This window comes from Argiope bruennichi, chromosome 5, assembly GCF_947563725.1.
Source record: "Argiope bruennichi chromosome 5, qqArgBrue1.1, whole genome shotgun sequence".
NCBI lineage: Eukaryota > Metazoa > Arthropoda > Arachnida > Araneae > Araneidae > Argiope > Argiope bruennichi.
The window spans coordinates 103,669,814-103,692,764 of NC_079155.1; the positions used below are offsets into that span (position 1 = coordinate 103,669,814).

The 22,951-nt window shown below is 25.1% G+C and overlaps 1 protein-coding gene across 1 annotated transcript; it reads left to right on the forward strand.

Annotated features, from left to right (window-relative positions):
• Positions 1–1,239: 1,239 nt before the first annotated feature.
• Positions 1,240–21,322, forward strand: LOC129969556 (tetratricopeptide repeat protein 30A-like). The gene is made up of 16 exons (XM_056084176.1): positions 1,240–1,389; positions 3,017–3,082; positions 4,258–4,467; positions 6,135–6,191; positions 6,295–6,363; positions 6,581–6,647; positions 8,880–8,984; positions 9,692–9,820; positions 12,192–12,394; positions 13,922–13,987; positions 14,461–14,657; positions 15,713–15,923; positions 16,835–16,906; positions 17,025–17,128; positions 17,929–18,137; positions 20,275–21,322. The coding sequence occupies exons 1-16, from the start codon at positions 1,342–1,344 to the stop codon at positions 20,400–20,402; spliced, it is 1,941 nt and encodes a 646-aa protein (XP_055940151.1). The 5' UTR covers positions 1,240–1,341; the 3' UTR covers positions 20,403–21,322.
• The last annotated feature ends 1,629 nt before the right edge of the window (positions 21,323–22,951 follow it).

The window sequence follows — 22,951 nt, forward strand, 5'->3', positions numbered from 1 at the left end:
CGCCATTCTAGTTTTTCCATAATAAACAAATGCTATTGAAAAGAAAAGAAGCTATAATTTATAGCTGCAAACGATTTTTTTTTTTAAAAATTATTAATAATTTCCTTGTTTTGATACTACTAAAGGAAATGGCAGAATATTTATAAATTTAAAAATAATTAAGAATTCAATGTTATTTATTTATTTAATTTTCCAGTAAAGAAAATTGCTTGTGTTTCTTTAATTTAACTACTGAGCGGCATGATATTGAATTAATAGAAATTCTGTAATGCTGTATAGCATTAAAATTCAGTATTATTGGAAAAAATTTGTTAGTTCAGTTAATTACAGATTAATTATTTATTATTATTTGAGATTATTATTTATCCTCCTATGTCAGTGATCCTGAAGATGAATTAAAATTGTCTCTTCATGTGAAAGAATTATTCTTAAATTTTTTTTCGGAATTTCTTGATATTTTCTTAAAAGAATTAATAGTTCTTTCAGTGTTCATCGAATTTGTATCTATTAGAAATTAAGAAAAAATAAGCGATGATTTAGGACAAAAGAAAAGAAAACCTTGCTGTTTTAACAAATTAACTTTTTAAAAAAATATTCAACACACGAGATCCAACAAGTGGAGATTGAGGGATTGGTTTTTTATTTACAATTATCTTTCAAACTTATCTCCATCGCTAAGCTTGAAAGGAGTGAAATGAGCATAAAAACTCCTGCATTTTGAGTTTAAAAAAAGTTTCCTTCAAGTTAATATGAAACAAAATGCAATCTCCTAAGAATTTCTGAGATTTGCTCATGATTATTAATAAAATTTAAAAAATTTTTTTCAATAAACTTGAATTCATTTCGGTTCATGAAGCAATGCTAAGCAAAGAGAAAAAGGAGATAAAATCATTAAAATAAGTATACAATATAAATATAAAGGAAAATAAAATTCTAATATTTTAAAAAATTCGATTATATTGTGATAGATAATGTGAATTTTTTTTGAAAAAACGTCATTTTAATGAATGGCTCTAGCATGAATTTAGTCCATTTAATGCATATTTATTCGGATTTTTTTTAGTATTTACTCTAAATTTATGTAGATTTTATTTATTCAAAATGTCATAAAATTTTTTAAAGTTATCTTTATAAGAAATTTAAAAATTTATAATTTGCCGATGATTTTCATTTAACTGTGTCTGCTTACATTTGTTTACAAATGGCGTCTTACATTCTGTAAATAGTTTTGGGTTTTTTTTTTTTTTTTTTTTTAAATTTCATATGTGATTGAAGTGTTAGATTTTCGCTTCTGTTAAATTTCATTTTAACTCTGTGTCAATATTTTATTCATATCTAAGAATGGCTCACATAAACGATGGGGAACATACTAAAGCTATTTATACCATGGTAAATTCTATTAAGAAATTTTATTTTTTTAAAAGTTGCATTTGCAAATAAGTGAAATAATTTACAGTCAAGGTGAATTTTCAAGAACGATATTTCTGATCGCTTTTATTAAAACTAAAAAATTATAAAAATTGCTCTGTAAATTGTTTTTTCAGATATTTGTGGCATAAGGAAGAATGATTTAAAAACCTTGTTCAAAAACATTTAAATAAAGAGTTAAATATTTTTGATTCATTTCATTTAGTGTTTTTAATTTTTTCCCTTAAACAAATCTATCATGTACTCTTAATTTAAGTTTTAAATAAAGCAAAAATCTCTTCTTGTTTTGTAAATTATTGATTGTATTAATATACCAATTGAATAATGTACTAAATCTGGATCTTTTGTTTCTGTCTTTAGTAAGGGAAGGATGATATGATTGTTGGGCTGATTGCAATATTAAGCATTTATTTAAAATTCTAATTAAACCATTGATATTTTTGAGGAATTGATTGTAAAATTAATCAAAATATTAAACAATTTCTGTGCAAAAATTATGTGTCATATACATGTAAAAAAAAAACATTTTTTTGCATATTTCTGGAAATAAAATCACTATTTCCCTCTATTCTCAGAACTCTGAGTGTAACATTTTCATACTTCAAACTGTCATGGAGAATAAGAGTGAATTAAATAAAATCAAAAATAATAAAAATTTATGATTAAATTTTTGCTAAGAACGAATATGATATAAGTGTGCTCAAGTGTAAAACCTCAAAGAATAGTAATCAACTCTGATATAGCATTTAGTTTTGAGTTTTTATCAAATATCTTCTATTAAAAAAGCTAGAAATAAAGAGTTAAATTTTTATCAAGATTTTTATGTTGGAACCATATAAGAAGGAAGATGAATATATCAGGCAAAGGTAAAAATAAGAAGAAAAAAAAGAGAGAGAAAGAAAACTTTTAGAGCTTATAAATCTCTAGAAGGGTATTTTGCTGAAAAAATTTGGTTTTGAGGAGGAATTTAAGAGACCACAAAATTTGGAAGTGAGCACTAATTCGAATGATTCAATGATAATTATTTTTAGAATCCAAATATATTTAAATTATCACATATATAGATTGGAAAGCATGTGTAACATGATTCTTTTTACTTTTAGTTGGAAGTTTTTAAATCTTGTCTTTTATATATATTTTATGTGTATGTGTGTAATAATCGCAAATTAGCTATACCCTTAAAATAATTTCTTAATTATTCAAATTCTGTACTTATGAGCTCCATGGGATGCTAATTTTTGCATTGAATCAAAATGCGAACGTCTGCAAATTTTTTAAAAAACTATATAAGATTGAATTTCTTTCTCATTCTTGCTTTTATATTCTTTCTGCTTACTGCTACTCAGTTCATCGCTCTACTCTTACCAGGGCTTGTGCGAGGAAATCTGGATAAAAGTTAAAAATTGGACTATATCCATGAAATTTAAAGAATAAAAATGTTTTAAAGGAACTCAACTGCTTCTTCAAATCATGTTGTATATATATATATATATATGATTAATTTTTATATTAATTTAATTTGTTTTATTAATATTAATGCTTTAATATTTTCTAAATTATTTGACTTTATTTTTTATTTCTGTTTTAGATTAAAGAAGGCTTATTCAAAGAGGCTATAGCTGTGTTAAATAGGCAGTTTCAAGCAAATACAAATGTAAGAAGAAAAAAATTTACTTTTTGGATATTATATACATTGTTTGATATGTTATTTATCCATACAGAGTATATCAATTAGCAGTAAGTTTGAGTAAAATTTCATTTGTTTTCATTGATTTTGCTTCAATTGTTTAAAATGCCATCTATGTTTATATGATAAAAAAAAACAAATTGTGGTTAATCTCTGGAAGAGGTATTTATAACATATAATAATTATTGATTTCTAATTTAATATCCACTTTTCCTGTAAATATGATGTCTTTTAATTTTCTATAGTGAAATATTTACTTCTTCAATACAATATTAGTTTAAGGTTATATTTTAAAATTAATAGTAAATCATATTTCCTGACAATGTCAAAATACCTTTTGCAAGCCACATATTTTGATCATTGTTACATAAGAATTTCATCATTTTCTATTAAATACTAAATGTTATTCACAATTTCAGCTTAATATGATAGATTAAAAATACAACTTATAAGCCAGAAGTATACAATCTTACTCTGGAGGGGGAAATGATGTAAGAAGGATGACGCCATCTTTCAGAAGAAACATGGTGCATTAGGCAAAAATGTTATTGAAATATTAGATTTTAATTACATTGATAAAGTATGCAAAATACAGAATAATGATATGCAGATTAATATTAAAATGAAGTTTTTATTAACTATCAATTAGTAATATTATTGTATTGATAAGGTAAGCTTATTATAGTGTATGAAAGAATCCAAATATCTTATGGGTGCTAATAAATTTTTGATTAGTGTTTGCCTTCTATATATCAAATTGATAAAAGTTCACACATATTATTTTCTGAAATAATTTCATTATTGTGTATTATTGTATAACATTGATACAAAATATGTATTAACTTGTACGTGAATTTGCCATTCTTAAGAATTTTCCAAAGCTATTTTTCTGTTAATGAGGTATGATATCTTCATTCTGGGTATATCAATACACCAAAGTTGTGTATACTCTAAATAACAAATTAACTATATTAGACAAAGAAATATATAGAGAATAAATTGTATATCAAATGTATAATTCATAATCTTTATGCATAATTTAATTAATAATTTTCATAAATCTGAATCACTATATTGAATTTTAGTATACCAATATATCAGGAAAATAATGTTCTTTTTTTATTTGTTTATCCCTCCTCCAGTCTAGAGCTGCTCTGTCACTTCTTGGATACTGCTATTACTTTACACAAGATTTTGTAAATGCAGCTAATTGCTATGAACATTTAACAGTAGTTTGCCCAGAAGTTGATGATTATAAACTGTATTATGCCCAATCATTATATCAGGCTTGCTTCTATCAAGAAGCTATGAAAGTTACTTGTCAAATTGAAAATCCTGAATATCAAACAAAGGTATGGTTTCATTTCTTAATAAGTTGTATTTCTTGACACATTACTTATGTATATCTATTTAATCGTAACGTATTCTATAATTCTGTGTTTTGGTAGAAATAAGTTAAATAAATAAAATTAAAAAAAATTGAAAAGATTTTTGAATTCCATTTTAATCATTTAATTGATTAAACTGGCTTTTACAAAAAGCTGCAAAATTGGCATCAATTTTTTCCCTGCCAAAGCATAAAGCTACAGCATTTGGATTTTTAAAATCAATAATCTAAGTAAGATAAATCAATTTTTCAAAAACTATATATTTATTATAAATTATTTATTAAGTCATTATAATTGTCTTCTATGAAACTTTTTGTCCATTTATAAAGAATTATGTGTAATCTTTTTCTTAAAGTATTTTCTTATCATTTTTCTATAAAATTTATTAAAACATAAATGATAATTGAATATTTAAGTTATGAGAAAAAGTATTAAATGACTTGCTGGATAATGTATAGAAGCATTTCTATAAAATAACCTGGATTCAAAAAAATGGAGTTTTTATTTCAACACATTAAATTCTTACAAGGATTCTCTTGGTTTCATAAAATAAAGAATAAACATTATCCGTAAAATTTTTTTAAATATTTTAGTTTACTTATATATTTCTCTCATAATCCTAAATTGGCTTAATGTTATAGTTTCTTTGTTGTTTTTTTTATGTTTTTAATGATTCCATACCATGATTCTTTCATCAATTACAAGCATGATAAGTGACTGTAATTAGCATGCATCATAATATTTATTTTTCTTATTTCTTCCAGTAAATGTTATTCTGCTGCCCTTTGTAGTATGAATGAAAATAAAACTATAATTCAGCCTGAACTAAAAAATAAAACAAATTCATAGTATTTTTCATTTATAAATTTCTTATATTGCAAAACAAAAAAAATCCTTAATAGTAATAGCTAATTTTGTGACAAAGACATAAGATTTATATTTATTAGCTTTTTTGTTTTTAGTTTTAATTTGGCAGTCTGAATTATTTGAAGCAGTTTTATGGACTATGTTATTTAGATTTGTTTAAATGATTTTTATGAACTATTATAGGTTGAATTATATTTCTTGCAGCATATCAAATGAAGTCAGTTTTTTTTTTTTTACATTGCAAAAATATTTCTTCTTAATTGCAAGCATTGTTTATAAATAGCAGTTATAGTCTTAATTAATCTTAATCTTATATTTTTAGCCTTATAGTAGAACAAGTTATTCGACTCAGATAAACTTCAAAATTAAGCATTTTTGCTTGCAAAATTTTTATTTACTATTGGTTGTATGGTTTGAACTTGGATTTGACTTTTATTCCAAATGAATATATTTGCAAATTTCTCTTAAAATTATTTTAAATGTTAATAAAAGAAAAAACATTGCTCATAATGCAATTTTATACTTATTTGCATTTGAGGCTAGTTTGGTTTGATATATTTTTAACTTTTTTATTATTTTTTTGATAAAAGTTGTGAATTCCTTCATCATTCTAATTTATTTTTTTTACGCTTTCGGTAAATATTTTCATTTTTAATATATTTTGCTTTGAGCATATAATTAAAGTCTTATGGAATGTGTAAACGTTTCATTTTCATATACCTTATATGAGTTACTTTCTTATATTAGTTTATTAATTTTTTTAGATAGTTAAACTTCAAGCAGCTATCAAATATGGAGAAGAGGATTTAGCAGCTGCAAAAGTATGTAGATTCTTTCGATTTTTCAAAGCAATAAATATAATGAAATATTTGAAAGTATATATTTATAAATAAATATTTTCAAGTATTTCTCTTTAATCTTTAGGGTCTGGTGGATCAAAGTCCTCCAGGAGATCCTGATACAGAAGTTAATTTAGGATGTTTATTGTTTAAGGTATATTCATTTTGTTTTAAATATTGTATTCATAATGTATATATAATTGTTTTAGTGTTTTTTCTTTTTATGTTGATTAAATAATAATGCATTTAATTTGATATTATTAGATATAAGAAATATAACAAAATAAAATTGTTATAATTAATATTAATTAGCATTTATAAGAATGATAATGTAATAATGTGCAATTATACAATTTCCATCATGTTTTCAGGAAGGCAGATATGAAGAAGCTTGTAAGAAGTTTATGACTGCAATGCAAGTTGAAGGTTATGTGCCAGGTATGAAAAGCCAACAAATGTCTAAAAATTAAACATGGAAATTTTGAAGTTTGCATCTAAATAGATATCGCATTTGTATTATTTGAGAAAAATATTTCTAAATCCATTTACATGCCTGTACTGTGGATATTTTTTAATATAGGCAAGAGAGCAAAAATAAAATCCAAAGCTTTAGAAATTCAAGACAGCATTGAAATGGAAAGAAGTAATCAAAATAAATTTAATTTTCTGTGATTTATTAAGATTTAAGTCAAAATGCAAAAAGGAGGGATTTTTGCCATAAACCTTTTTCTTCTAAAAATATCAATATAAATATATGGTAATATTATTATTATATATTAATTGTTGTTACATTATTGTAAAGTTGTATATAATGTCATAATTAGTGACAAAAATGCAAGTAATAAATGGATATTATTGAAATAATATCATAGATTATGAATGATAAGAATTCAAAATAAATAATGAAGGTTATTAACAGAAATTTTTAAATTTCATTCATTTTTCTTTTGCAAAAATACATACCTGTCTATAAGGATGGAAAATAATTTTTATTATTTATAATATTGTGATTACGTTAAACTGTAAGAAACTTTCAAAAGAATTAATATTGCAATAAAAATAATATTAGTATCATTTTTAAATGCCTTTGTTTTCTCTTTGTTCAGTTTTAAATCATAACTAAATATTAAACTACAACTGTTCAACTAAATATTAAATAATTTTTTAGACATTTCTTGCTGTAAATAATAGAGCATGTTTATATTTGCGATAGATAAAGCATTCAAATGTTACATTTATTAAATGCAAGTATTACTCAAAGTTTTTTTATGATCTATTTTTTTAAAAAATTTGATTTAGTATTATAATATGCAGTAATTACAATAAAAATGGCCAAAACTGCAAACAATTTTTTTTTTTTTGCTATTTAAAGTTTTTTTATCTCTCTTTCAAGCATGCCATATTCTAATATGGTCAATAAAATGTTTTTATTCTTTTGTAACCAACCTTACATATTCATTTATATAGAATATAATTCCTAAAAATGTAGAGCCACATTCTCTTCACTCCTGTATGAAAACTACTGATGAACTTACCAGGGTTCACTTTCATTTCAACCTTCCTGTTCCCATTAATATAAAGGAAAATGCATCAAAATACCTTAGACAATTGGCCTTGGAAGTCATTAATAAAATCCCTAAATGTGACATAAAATTGTATACTGATGGCAGCAAAATTGACAATTTTGTAGGTAGTGGCATCTATATTGTAACTCCTCAGTCTAGTTTTTCTCTATGCCAACGGAATCCAGACTACTGTTCCGTTTTTAGAAGCGAACTTCTAGCAATCGACGAGGGACTTAAGACCATTTTACATGAAAATAATTATAAGAACCTTTGGATTCTTACTGATAGCCCCAGCTCAATGGAACACCTTAACAATTGGACCTATTGGAGATAAAGCAAGTTTGTCTATTCTTCAGAAGTTGAAGCTGATTTTACTCCAACATGATATTCATTTCCAGTGCATCCCATCTCATGTGGATCTACTTGGTAACGAAATTGCAGACAGGCTTGCAAAGAAAGGAAGCAGCCTAGCGACTTCATCTTCTGCTGAGTACTTAGAACTATTCTCTCAGGCGAAATTCCTAAATAAGAAGAATGAGATGGTTCCCCCTACTCATGATTGGTATAGAGCCAATAAGCCGGACCAGTCCTTAATTCTTCCTTGTGATAGAAAAACCAACACTTACCTGTTGTGCCTTGCCAGTGACCACCTTAAATGTCTTTTCTTTTCTCAGGGTGAAAAATTTTACCCTCTTTGCCCGAAATGCTGCCAACATCAGGCCTCTGCTGAACATATTCTGGACTGTTTAGGACTTCATTGGGGAGAAATTTATTCTTCTCCTTTCCTCGTTTATGACTTTCTTCTTGTCAACGCATTTTTGGATTTGGTCTGACTAAGTCAGGCCATGGAGATTAGCAACAACATATTCATTTCATTTAAATGAAACTGTGCTTCTGATTTCTTTGTAGTCTAGACACCTGATTCTCAAATTTTACATTTATCTTCTATTCATTTATTCAATGTTTAATCATGTTTAATTTTAGAATTTCAGTTTATTTATGTCATTCAGGTATAGCAAAATAAAATTGTAATTAGATTCTTTTCTTGTGGAAAATAAAATTTTGTTGTATATTCTTATTACTTTCTACCTTTTTTTCCATTTAGATTTGTCATATAATATAGCATTATGTTATTATCGCATGAAGCAGTATGCTCTTGCTTTAAAACATATAGCTGAAATCATTGAGCGAGGAATACGAGAACATCCAGGTAAAATATTATTTTTTTTATTCTACTTTCCGTAATTTAAATGTTTTTTTTTTTCAGTTTTAATTGGTAATATTAATAATAAAATAATAAATATTTATTGTGGCAGGGAATATAAATTTGTTAAAGAATAATCCTAAATATTCTTTATATACAATTTTGGAAAAATATATTCAGTATTTCAAATAATAATTTAATATTTTTATTTTGTTTTAATGTTCTAATTACTTTTACTAAAATATCTAATATTTTTATGGTAAAATATCAATATGAATATAAAAACTAAAAAAAAAGTTTTTAGATTTTTAATATTCATAGAAAACTATAAATCTATATTTAATTGATTAAAATTAAAATAGCATATTAAACATTATAATAAAATAGCATTTACAAACAAGAATTGTATGTAATTTCTCTTTTATTTCTATTAAGGAACTGAAATTGCACAAAATGCAGATTATTTTAGGTTTGAAAAATTTTTTAGTTACTGATTCTAAAAATAGTAATAATTGGATATTGGAAAATTTTTAGTTAAAATGATTGATTTTAGATTTTTATAACTTTTTTATAAGTATTCAAATTACAAAATCTATCGAATATTTATGAACAATTTAAGATATATTAAATTATTATTGATGTGTGAATAAATCTGCTTTGTCTCTTATTTTGCTAATATATAATAAATTGTTTTATTTTGTTTTTTCCCTTAGAATTAAGTGTGGGGATGAATACTGAGGGTATTGAAGTTCGAAGTGTTGGGAATACTATTACACTTCATGAAACAGCTCTGATTGAGGCATTTAATTTGAAAGCTGCTATTGAATATCAGCTGAAAAACTGTAAGTTATTGTTTTGTCTAGTTATCCATTTGTATCATTTAATATCATCTTTTGAATATCATTTAAAAACACAATTCTGCTACATTTTAAAATGTGGGATGTGCTTACTTTATTAAGAAACAGACCCTCTAATTTTCATATATTGGCTATCATTTAATTTTGTAGACTGGTTAATTTTATTGAAACTATATGAAACTATATAATATAACCATTAAAAAATTTATGATAAAATAAAATAATTATGTACTTATTCTAGAATATAGGACATTATTAAGAGAGAGACAGTTAAAGAAAGATTCAAATCAAAAATCTAATTCAATCTAAATTTAAATCAATGGAAATATTTTAAGCTACTTAGAGAACTTATATGCTGATCATCTTAAGCTTTTATTACCACCAGTAATCACCTTTTTTCCTACTGTGCAAGTTTGAGATTCGAACTCGCAACGTTAGGGTTCATAGCCGAGTAACAAAGCCACTAGACAAAAGTGTACACTCTTCTCCGGAAGTTGTTAACTGGCTTATAATGTTACCACCACAACAGTCCCAAACCAGTGAGTCGGTAGAGTTTATCGCGCCAGTTATGGCAAGCGACGAACGTGATTATCGCGCCAGGCGTTATGGCGTGCGACGAACGTTGATATCGCGCCGTGTTATGGGGGGGGGGGGGGCGACGGCGAGCGTTTGTGAGTAGTGGCTGCCGGTAGATGGAGCCACGACAGCTGAATGAAGGATGCGGTTGTTCAGAACCAGGGTCACCATTGTGCAAGTTGAGGTTCGAACTCGCAACGTTAGGGTTCATAGCCGAGTAACAAAGCCACTATACAAAAGTGTACACTCTTCTCCGGAAGTTGTTAACTGGCTTATAATGTTACCACCACACTACTCTTTCAAAAATCAAATTTTAGGAAAAGAATGATTTCATTTTCTTATATAAAACTTAAAATTATTCATATGAATATTATTTAATTGAGAGATGCTGCTATTAAAGAATGGATGCATTTTGATACTTTAAACCAAAAAAATTCTATTGTTACAATATGAATATGCTATTATTAAATTTTAAACCCTTCTTCTACATAGAAAAACCATTTCCTGTTTCCTTCTAGTTTCTTTTAAGCACTTGTGTTGAAAATAATTGACATAGTTCTTATGTAATTTTAAATTGTTATTTAGAGCTTTTTTTTTATTAAACCAGCCGCCTTTGGCGACCAATTTATTCACCAAGATTAGTGGGTTTTTAGGCTGTTAATTATTAATATGAGATGGATTTCTTAAAAAAAAACATTTTGCTTATAATTTGATAAGACTAAAATACATAAATACAATTAAGACAGTTTACTGCAAATTATAAAGTGTCTAATATTATGAAATAAATGCAGAAGTGAAAATCATACTACAAAATGAATGATTGGCAAAAGCATGTACTTGAATGTTTCGATGGGAAGTTTGAATTCCATCATAGCATTTAAAAATATTGTTTCAAATAGTGTATCAAATTGAATTAAAAATATTATTACAGTTAAATGAAAATTTTTATTGATATGAAGTTCATATCATTAAAAAGGTAATTTTTTTTAGTTTTAAGGTAATACAAAAAGCATTTTTATAATTGTTTTGGGAGATTATGAGTATCAATTTCTGTAGGCAAGTCATAATGGTTATGGCTAGACCTAAAATTAATATATAAGTGCCAAAATTGGAAAATTTTGGAGCGATTTCTCACCAAATATATAATTGTGATAATTTTTTTATTGCAATTTTATAAATTGTTTGTTAGTATTTCTGTTATACATCCAGGATTGCAGAATTTTAGAGGATTTTTGGATGATTGCCGTGATTTTGATGTGCTTAGCGAGAAACTGTACATTAATCTTAAGTCTTACTATGATAACTTATCTAGCAATGGTTAAGTCTGTTTTTACACTTGATTGAAATTTTTATATGAAGCCTAATTTTTTAATTCTTTTATATCTTCTTTTCTCTGACTGAATGTTTCCTTTGGTGATATGGCGAACTATCCTTGGAACACTTCTAATACTATTTTGCAGCTCCATTAATTAGTTAAGCAAAGCATTTGATTCTATACAGCTGTAAAAATATTCAATGAATGAAGCAATCTCAAATTTGTATGATATTTTGTTTATATTTGACTATTGCCTTTTTGACAATTAATAATAAACTCGATTTCTGTGCCATGTACGTTAGCGTTTTTATATATATTTATATAGATTTTATCAAATAATTGATTTAAGTATAACATATACATAATCTGAATAATGAAATATACATAGTCTGATAAGTAAAATTTCTGTTTCATTTTTTAATTATAGCTGCAATTCAATTTAAATATATCTATTGTAATTTGCAGATGATGCAGCTAGGGAAGCCCTGACTGATATGCCACCTCGTGGAGAGGAAGAGCTGGACCCTGTCACCCTCCATAACCAAGCTCTTATGAACATGGATACTCATCCAACAGAAGGTTTTGAAAAATTGCAGTTTCTCATCCAGCAAAATCCTTTCCCCCCAGAAACATTTGGCAACTTGTTACTTCTGTATTGTAAACATGAGGTTTGTATTTTGGTATATGTTTTGACACAGCAAAAATTCTTAAATTTTTTCTCTTATGATACTTTTTAGGTGAAAATATGTTAGTGTTCTTATTATATGCATAAAAAACTTACCTAGCCACAAATGGTGAAAATAAGTAGAAAGAAAAAAGTGTTACAATTAATGATATCTAAAAGGAAATTCTGTTAACACAGACATTCAACAAAATGAACTTTATTGAGACTCCTTTCAATACTTTTGATCACAAATGTTGCATAATCTAAAATAGAACATCTCGGACAATAACATATGTATTATTAATGGTACATATATTAATTTTGGTGATAACAGTTTTTACACTGTTATAAAAACTAATTCATCTTAAAATTTAGTTTGATTTATTATTAGCTGCTGTTTTAATTCAATATATACTTATATTTTATTATGACGTAAAAGCTTCATTTATAAATCAAGTTGAACAATATAAATTTAAAAAAAAAATTTCTTTCATTGTAAACACTCCATTAAGAATGCGTTGATTTTTTAAAAAATTTAAAATGTTTTTTTTTACTACATATATTATTATTCTTATTTATCTGGAATGAATAAAAAATGTGAGAACTATCTAAAGAAAATAAAAGACATTGTGAGAGATTTCATAACTGCTATATTTTGAGGCATGATTTCTGTGAGAATTATGATCCATTGTAAAAAAAGGGCTTTCTTTGTAGTGTTTTTATGAAGTTAATGTATGGTGGAATTTATAAGGTTGTTTTAAATAATAAATTTAAATGTATTTAAAACAATTACAAATATATTAAAAGTATCTTAGGCCAAGGAATTCATTTTTTTAAAAATAAAGGAAGTTTTTATTATTTTGATAATTTGTGTTGAAAATTACATTTATTTTTCTGACAGGCATAGATCAGTAGTGTGGGTTTTTTTCTTTTCTCTGTAACAAATTGTTGTCTTATTATAATCATTGATGTCACATTTGTCATTAGAACTATGAACTATATATTAGTCTGACAATAATTATTACAAACTTCACTCTGGCTTAAATTCAATGAGAAAATGACATTTAAGTGAAATGAATTTTGCTTATATTTTCTTTAAATGATGCTTGCTTTGATAAATGACAATTAAAATTATAATCTATAGAAATACATCCTGTTTTATGTATTTAATGATCGATTATTTAATAATAACCTATAAATAAGAACAACATCATCTTTCCTTCTATTTTCTATTCCTAGAAATTTCATTTTTCATAAATTATCTGTTAAAAACACAATTTGTTATTGACAGTCCTATTTGGAATTTTAAAACATTATAAGTTTTGGATATCAGAATTTGAATTATTGATAAATATCAGAGTTATTTAAATTTTGTATTTATTTTTAAGTATCAATCTATGTGAGTATGCATATAATTTTATTTTTGTTCTTTAAAAGATAAGATATTTTCCTTAGAATATTTTTAAATGCTCTAAAAATTTAGAATTTTCGCAGCTGAAAACAGAACTTTTTTTTCTCTCTCTTTTTTCAGTATTATGATCTAGCTGCTGATGTACTTGCAGAGAATGCTCATCTTACTTACAAATATTTAACTCCAGTAAGTACTTTTTTTTTTAGTATCAAAAATGTTTAATAGTTTATCTTGTATTAATTATGAAAACCAATGTATCTAATTATATGGACTTTTAACTATGGAACCAATCATAATAGCTTCAAATTTTAGTAGGAAATTAAAGTATATATTTAAAGTTTATTTAACCCTCTGACATCGGGCAGTTCATGAAAAAATCAGTATCAGTTCTATGCATTTTCACAGACTGTATTATTATACATTGATTTAAACAGTACACAATTCTATAACTTTTATAATATTATGTTTATATTCTTTAATGTCCATAATGGAAATAGTTTATCACTTTGTTTCACTTAATGTGTAAATAGTTATAAAATTGAAGGTAAAAATTTGAAAATGACTAGGTTTTCATTTCTTTTTTTATACATGTTTTAAAATCTGCTCTTATATTTCATCGTAATCCCATTAATTTTAAAAGTATTTCATTTCTGGCCTAGTACCTGTTTGATTTCTTGGATGCCCTGATAACACAGCAAACATCGCCAGAAGAAGCTTACAAAAAATTTGATGAAATGGCTGCTCGACACATTGAAACACTACGAAAACTGACTAAACAAGTACAAGAAGCACGGCAAAATCATGATGAGGAGGGTGTGAAAAAAGCTGTCAATGAATGTGAAGAGGCCTTAGAAAGGTACATTTATTGATTTTCAAAAATGCTCTATGTACAAAATGAAGTAATTTATATAAATATTTATTTTTTGATTGTATACATGTTTCAATAAATACTTTTTTAATTAAATTTATTAACTTACAGTGATAAGCAAAATATAAAAAATAGCATTATTAAATTTGAGTTAAACATTCTGAGAAAGCTGCAAAATACTACTGATTGATTTTATTTGATTAATATTGATGTTATATTTTTATATTATTTAGAAATATTTATTTAAAAGTTCATGTCCAACATTCTTTTTTTTTTTTTTTTTTTTTCATATCGCTTAACTTTTTCTGTCCTTTGCTCAGAATGAGTCTTTTTTACAAGTACTATGTTTATTTGTGCTATAAACTCTTTTGTTAAAGTGCATTGCAAAATTGCAGTATGTTTTTTGAAGTTAGAATCTTCTACATTCTGAAATTTGAAGTATTTTGAGTAAGCAAAAATAGTTAAATTGATCATTTGTAATTTTTCGTAATTGGTCTTTTTGATACATGGCGTTTTGTCATGTGTTATTTCATTTTAACACTGATTGCCGACACATTTTGCCAGTTTCTATTCTTTAGGCTAGTTGATTTCGATCAAATTATATTGTTCTTAATTTTAAATGCTGTATTGATAAATCTAACAATGGATGCAAAATAAGTAGTAAAATTTCTATGAGATAACTTTTATTGAGGATCGTGGATAAGGTGCCAGCTACATATTATCTCATAACTGTCAGTTAAAGTGGTAATATTCATTTGTTTTACTGTAGTAGGATGTTTTTCTAAAATAATTGAATTTTGAATATTATAATAATTTACAAAATAAAGAGTTTGTGTTAGGAAATTTTGATATTTAGTTATTCTGTGGAACTTCAAGCTTAATTGCCAAACATTATGGTTATCAATTGAGATTATTTTTTTCCTCTAGGTATTTTTTTTAATTTATATATTTTCTGCTTCAGAGTAAAATTTTATTGTGATTTGACTATTCTTTATGTGCTAGTAGTTTAATTTTCTTGTTCTAAATGTAAGAATTGTTTTTAGGTATATCCCTGTTTTAATGGCTCAAGCAAAAATATATTGGGATATGGAAAATTATCAACAAGTTGAGAAAGTATTCCGTAAGTCAGTGGAATTTTGCAATGATCATGATGTATGGAAACTGAATGTTGCTCACGTGCTGTTTATGCAAGAAAATAAATTTAAAGAAGCAACTGGATTTTATGAACCTATTGTAAAAAAGAATTATGACAAAGTAAGATATTTATTTTTTTAATTTATGCAAATTGCTTTTTTGGCTGAAATTTTTTTAATTCATATGAAAGTTGCTTTAAAATATTTTTTTGTATCAGATTAAATCTGTGGATGCATTTTTTAAATTCTCATATTCTTTTAATTTTGTTTATTTAATCATTTTTAATTTTGGAGAAACAGGGAAATATTTCCATTATTTCAACTACAGAGTATATTAAAATTGTGTCTTTTAATTGTTAGAGCATTTGTAATTGGCATATATTATTTTTACTGACCATTTTAATATAATTTGTTACTATATGTGTATTTTTAAAAATGATTATGAATATTGCGTTGTTTTGTTTCCCAGAAAGATTGTACTAAGTTTTGGGATTACTTTATAAAAGAATGGAAGCAAAATTTTAGCAAAGATAGAAGAACAAGTATTTTAATCTGTTGTATTGTATAGAATTCTTGCTTAGTGAAATGTATCTTTTTACCAAAGACATCAACTTTTTTTCTATTATAAATATTTGTTTCATACACATCAATTAGTTTGATAATAATGTTTGTATGTATTTTACAATAACTTTGTGTTTACTTTTAGACTATAACATCATTAGTTTCCCCTTATTTTTGTAGTTTCTTGATTTAAAAATTGAATCTTTTCTCATATTATTGTTAAGTGATTACTTTACATTGTTGAATGATTACTTCAGAATTTTGGCATTTTTACTTTGGAAAACCAACCTTTCACTTGATGAATGTTACAGGAAAAAATAACCACTATGCAGTTATGATTACATATACATATACATATTTAATTTTCTGTAAATGAAGTTTTCTTTTCCTCATATTTTTAGACAAATGAAATCTGCCTATGTCTTCCATATATATATGCATTGAATGTAGATTATTCTTTTTTATTTTCAGATTTTGAATGTCAGTGCCATTGTTTTGGCTAATCTTTGTGTTTCTTATATCATGACTTCACAAAATGAAGAGGTAATCAAAACTAAAATATTTTTATAATTTTTAAAACTTTCTTTTAACATCCAGTTTAATTTTCATTATCTTTAAAAATAAGCTTAAATTTGATATGATGTAAACTACTTTTTTTAAGGCTGAAGAATTGATGAGAAAAATTGAGAAGGAGGAAGAACAACTGGCCTATGAAGAACCAGACAGAAAGATATTTCATTTGAGTATTGTGAATTTGGTGATTGGGTAATACATTTTCTTAACTATATTTATAATTCTATTTATCCAAGATTTTGGGAAAATTCTTTTATTTTTCCTTGCATGAATATATTTTGTCATTACTTATTTTGATTTTTCTCTGTTTACCATAAAATAATGAATAGAAATGTAACTGCAGAGAGTATTACCAAAGTGTTGTATACAGAATTGGAAAACAGCTGCATCATCATTTATTTTGTTATTTAAAATTAGAATTTGTTAAAAAGTTATCATTGTTTATTTTGAACAAACAGACATGAGACAATTATAATACCACATACATAAAGACAGTTATGAATACATAGTTAGATTTACATCTTAAGGGATCACAATGATAATGAAATCATGAAATATCTGACATCTGGCATCACAACATTATTATACATATAATATCATCATAATTGCTTGTGGTTGTTTGGATATTAAATGAGAAGTAATAAAGTAAATAGTGTATTATTTCCAACAGTAATTAACAAAAAATTTTGGTGTAATTTTAGAAGAAAAAGACAATAAAATTTGTAAACTTACTGTATGGTTACTATATGGTTATTGATATCATCATCAGCTTTTAGAATGTATTCTAATTACTAAAGAAAAAAATAAATTCATTCATTTAAGTATTTATTGAATTATAGATTTTGATTTTATTGGTATAAATAAAATGATCATTCTTGTGGTCAAATATTATTTTAAAGAAATAATTATTTTGTATAGTAGTACCATATCTTTTACTATATTAATAAAATGAAAATATTTATTGAAATTATAATATAGAACTTTATTTGTAGGACTTTGTACTGTGCTAAAGGCAACTATGACTTTGGAATATCTCGAGTTATTAAAAGTTTGGAGCCATATTCAAAGAAGCTTGGAACAGATACTTGGTTCTATGCTAAGCGCTGCTTCTTGTCATTGTTGGAAAATCTTGCTAAGCAAGTGTTTGTGATTAGAGATGCTGTTTTGTATGACTGCCTTCAATTCTTTTCTCAGTGTGAAGGTATTTTTTTTTTATTTATATAATATTGTTACAAAAAAAACTGTTCAATGAGTATGTACTGAAAAATCCAACAAGAAACTTTGAAATTCAATAGTAAAACACACCTGAAGCATAGCCAAAGATAGCTTTCGCAGGGATCAAGTAGCAAATCGTTATTAAACAACTGTAGGAGTGCAAAATTCTCAGAGAGTATTTGCTGGAAATCAACACTCCAAAGATTTAGTTCAATTATGACTTGTCGTGTGTGTGCACCTTTACTTTAATAACTTTCGAGGCAGGACATTAAATTTCCAAGGAAAACGCTACAAATCTCAAGTCCTGATACAGCTATCGCCAAGATTCTATTCTTGAATCTTCATTTTGCATTCTAGAATCTCCATTTTCTCATAACGTTACTAACATGGCATCCAATCAACATCCTTCAAATCAAATCTATTTATAAAACTCAATTCCTTACTAGGATGTTTAATACACATCGAAGCAATATTACACATTCCTACTATTAAAGTTTAAAAAAAAAATATTTGTTATGATACATTCATTAAGCAAGGTATTAAATATTTGCAAACCAACAGATTTTTAATATTATTTAGTTTATTATATTTTCTTTTTTATAAATAAATTATATTTTTGAAATTTGGCAATGAAAACATTTTTGACACTTTAGAAGTAAAATGTCTTTTTTCTGTTTGCCAGAAATATATTGATTGATGGATAATGCTTATTTCTGAAAATGATTATTTGTAGTGTAATAGGAACTTTAATGTTTTAACTTCTAACTAAACAACAATTTACATTTGGATCTCATTTAAATAAATATATGAGATTCCATCCAAAGTAGATTTCAAAATATCAACTATTTGTATTTACAAGAAGGTGTTGGTTTCTTCAGAAGTGAAATGAAAACATTCTTACTGCATTTAATGGCACCTTTATAAGAATGATTTACTACTAATTTTAATTGAGTTTTAAATATATGTTTATGTGCGTATTTTTCCAATTCAAGTTGTTGCCGATTGCTTCCAGATCATTATTTTGTTCTGTTAATTATTTTTAATTAAAAGAAAACCAAACAAAGTGGTGGTTGTTTTTAGCAGTAAAGTTTTCTTTCTTAGCATTCTGAATTGTCAAAATCTAAACATTTCATATCTTCAATACCAAAAGCATACTTTTATAGCAATGAATTATTATTACATAAAATTCTTGAATAAAAAGTATTTTGTGAAATTGAGCCCTGTGCAAAGTCTGTTGCAGCCCTGTATTCAACAGTATATGGAGAAAACATTTTTTTTTACTTTGGAGAAGATGTGTTTTATTGAAACTGAATGTTATATATATATATATATAATCAACATTCATTTCATTGTCAATGTATAAAGAGTTACCACATACTTAAGCAGTTACTGCAAATATTGTGGTATGCATTCCAGTGGCTGTAATATACAAAATTATATGCTAACTTTTTTAAAAATTAAAAATGACACTATTATTATTTTTTACTTTCCTTGAAACGATCTTTTAATCTATACTTTATAACAAACTGATATTTAATTTACCAAATAATGAAAATTTATGATGTCCCCTAAATGATGAAAGTTTTCTTTTCTAATAATTAAATCTATATATTTACTTAAAACCACCGTTAGTGATTTTCAATTCTTTACCAAATATTTGCTACAATTCATTTACTAATAATTAATGATGATGAATCTTTAATCATATAACTTTTAAATGCATTAAAAATATTAAAAAGATTTATTCAAATTTTATATTGTTTATTATACTTATAATTTTTGTATAACTATGTTTTTGAATCAGTGTTATTTTTGTGTCAAATTTTATGACATTTTTTAAAAAAATTTTATATGTCAATGGATAAAAATCTGAGTTAATATTCTAAAAACATTTAGTTATATATTATAATTTCAAAAATAAAATATTTCTTACAGAACTTCAAGTATTTGAAAGTGTGGAATATTTACTGTATTAATTATTAATCTGCCTTAAAATTAAACAAATATGCAAATATTTCTTCTATTGTTTAGTACATTTCCACAAGTCTGTACTGCAGATTTCTGCAAGAATATTTAAAATCATCTTTTGAATGTTTTAATTAATTTTTTAATATTTGTTTCAGCCTATGGACGAAATGTTAAAGTTACTATGGAGCAACCTTTAGATAATATACCAATACATGCTGGCAAAAATACCGTAACATATGAAGCACGACTCCTCAAAGCTATTCTCTTGGAAATTATGGAATAAGTGCACTTAAACTCAACACTATTGTATTGCATTGTTATACTTCATCCGTCCACTTGCACATGGATATTTGTTCTGAATTAATATTAACATTTATCACAACTAATCTGAATATTTTTTATGTACTTTCGAAAATGAAAATTTTTCTGATGTTTTAATTTGCTGAAAACAGAAAAGGTATTTTGAATATTTTACTTCATTACATTATTTTCTAGTGATTATACAATAGGAAAGTTTTGTTTCACAAAACTTTTATAAATTTTTTGGATGATTTTTAAGACAATACTAATATTGGATTTTAATGCTTAGAAAAGTGCCTTTTAACATTATATATATCCTGATGCTTGTGCATTTGCTATTGAAATAGTGATAATGATAAAAGATTACAACTGTGCCTTATTTTAATGTTTTATATTTTTAATTAATATCATTTATTTAAAAGGTTACAATACATCTCATCTCCATTTTGTTAGATTTTATTTCTCGAATGTATATATTTCATGAATTTTTTCCATTGTTTATTTAATTTTATACATTGTTTTTATTTCTACTTAAAAGAATTTTTAGTTTCCTTACTCTTCCTTAAAATTTGAATTCAAAAATAGGAAAGTTAACTCTGAATTCTACTATTTTCTTTTATATAAAATGTTTTAAGCTGTATTAATATTTTATCTTGCAAGACAATCTTCTAGTCAGTAAGTTAAGGTTTAGAATGTTTTGTAGCTTGTCTCGAAACAGCACATGTATTTACTAGTCATTAAGAAAGTTTATTTAGTTATGTCTTCTTATTTGAAGTTCTATTTAATAATTAAAACTATGTATAATATACAAATTAAAACCAATTTTTTAAAATTACTTTTTTTTAAACTAGTCATTTTTCTATAATTTATTTATTTCTACATATACTAAGCTGTGAAATTTTGTTTGAATAAAATATAATAATGCAGACTATGTGCATATTTGAATTTAGAATGTTAAAATTTAGTTTAAGAGTCAAAATGGGTGAACAACAAGGGAATATTATTTTATTTTTCTTGAGAGGGACTCCTTTAATCCATATGCCATTCATTCATGCCCACCTACTTTATATTAAAATTTCATGCTACAAGAATATAATTTATGAAAATTCATAAAACCTATGAATTTTCATAGTGGTATATGTTTCAGAATACATTTTACTAAATTTTAACAAAATTTAATCCTGATTATTTTATTTTGACTTTAAATAATATGCAATTGTTATTTCATGTAAAGCTAAAAATATCAGTTTTAAATTAAACAGAATGATAAATTTTTTTTTGTACTAATGTAAGAAAAGGGTATCTTTTAACATCCAATGATAATTGTTAAAAGAGAGAGAAAGAAAAGATTTTTTTTTAAATAATAAAAAGCATTTTTTATCTTTAATCTTCATACGAGAAAGAATATTTTAAAATATCTTGCGAGTGTAAATGTAACTAATTATGCTTTTTACAATATGCTATCATTTGTAAAATAATGAAAATATTACTCTCAAAAAGAAGTGTATGGAAAAGTACTTTTTTTTTTACATTTGAATATTAGGAAATGAATACTTGTCTATATGCATTAATTAAAAAAATTATCATTACAAACAATTCATTTATCTAAAAATCAGTAACAAATGAATAAGCAAAACTTCTTTACTATGATCTACATTCCCAAGTGGAGTAGAAAAGGGGAGAGAGCAGGTGTTTTTATCAAAATCATCAACCTTATTTTATAAACTCCATGCATTAAACATTTTATTAAAATTTTGTAACTAAATGTAATAATCTACATTCTTTTTCTTGTGTTTCTTTAATATGTTATATAATTTTATCAATTCATTAGTATGTTATATAGTTAAAATTTTTTCACCTTATAGTAGGAAAGTGGAATACTTTTGTAGTTAAAACTGGTTAATGCAAATAAATTTCCATAATATTGAAACTGTATATTAACAGGAAGGTAATTTAAACAAGATGAATAATTAAATGAACAATTACAAACTTACTTGCTATGTCAAACAATAAGTGAAATTAATATTAATTATTGATATCACAACACCTTTTTATGAATTCAAATAAATGTTTTAACTTACAGCAATTACAATAACAATTGAATTATATATTTTTTAAATATTATTTCCTTATTAAAAGAATTTCAAGATATAACTACTGCAAATATTATGACTATTTTGGTGACCTTGATGTAACCTTAAGGGTAGTATAAAGTACCATATTTATTTTTATTATTATTTAACTATTTTAGAATACAAAGTTTTCTAACATCACAAATTTTTAAACAAGTTAAAATTTGAGTTTTGAAAGTTCCAACGCTAAAAATTGTTTGTCCCAACAAATTTCCAAAATGAGATGGATCTTAATACAATTGAAACATAAATTCAATACTGTGAAAATTTTATTATTGACTATGACAAAAGAACAAATATGTGTAAAATATTTCTAGGTGCTATTTAATTTGAATTACATATCAAAACAAAAATTACTTTTCTTCTGAATTAGACAGAAATAAAGTACTAGAGAAAATTA

Excerpts from the sequence above, each read along its gene's own strand:
- LOC129969556 (XM_056084176.1), top strand. The coding sequence starts at position 1,342 with ATGGCTCACATAAACGATGGGGAACATACTAAAGCTATTTATACCATG. Across the intron at positions 14,658-15,712 it reads TGTGAAGAGGCCTTAGAAAG|GTATATCCCTGTTTTAATGG; the intron begins GTACATTTATTG and ends AATTGTTTTTAG. Across the intron at positions 18,138-20,274 it reads ATTCTTTTCTCAGTGTGAAG|CCTATGGACGAAATGTTAAA; the intron begins GTATTTTTTTTT and ends TATTTGTTTCAG.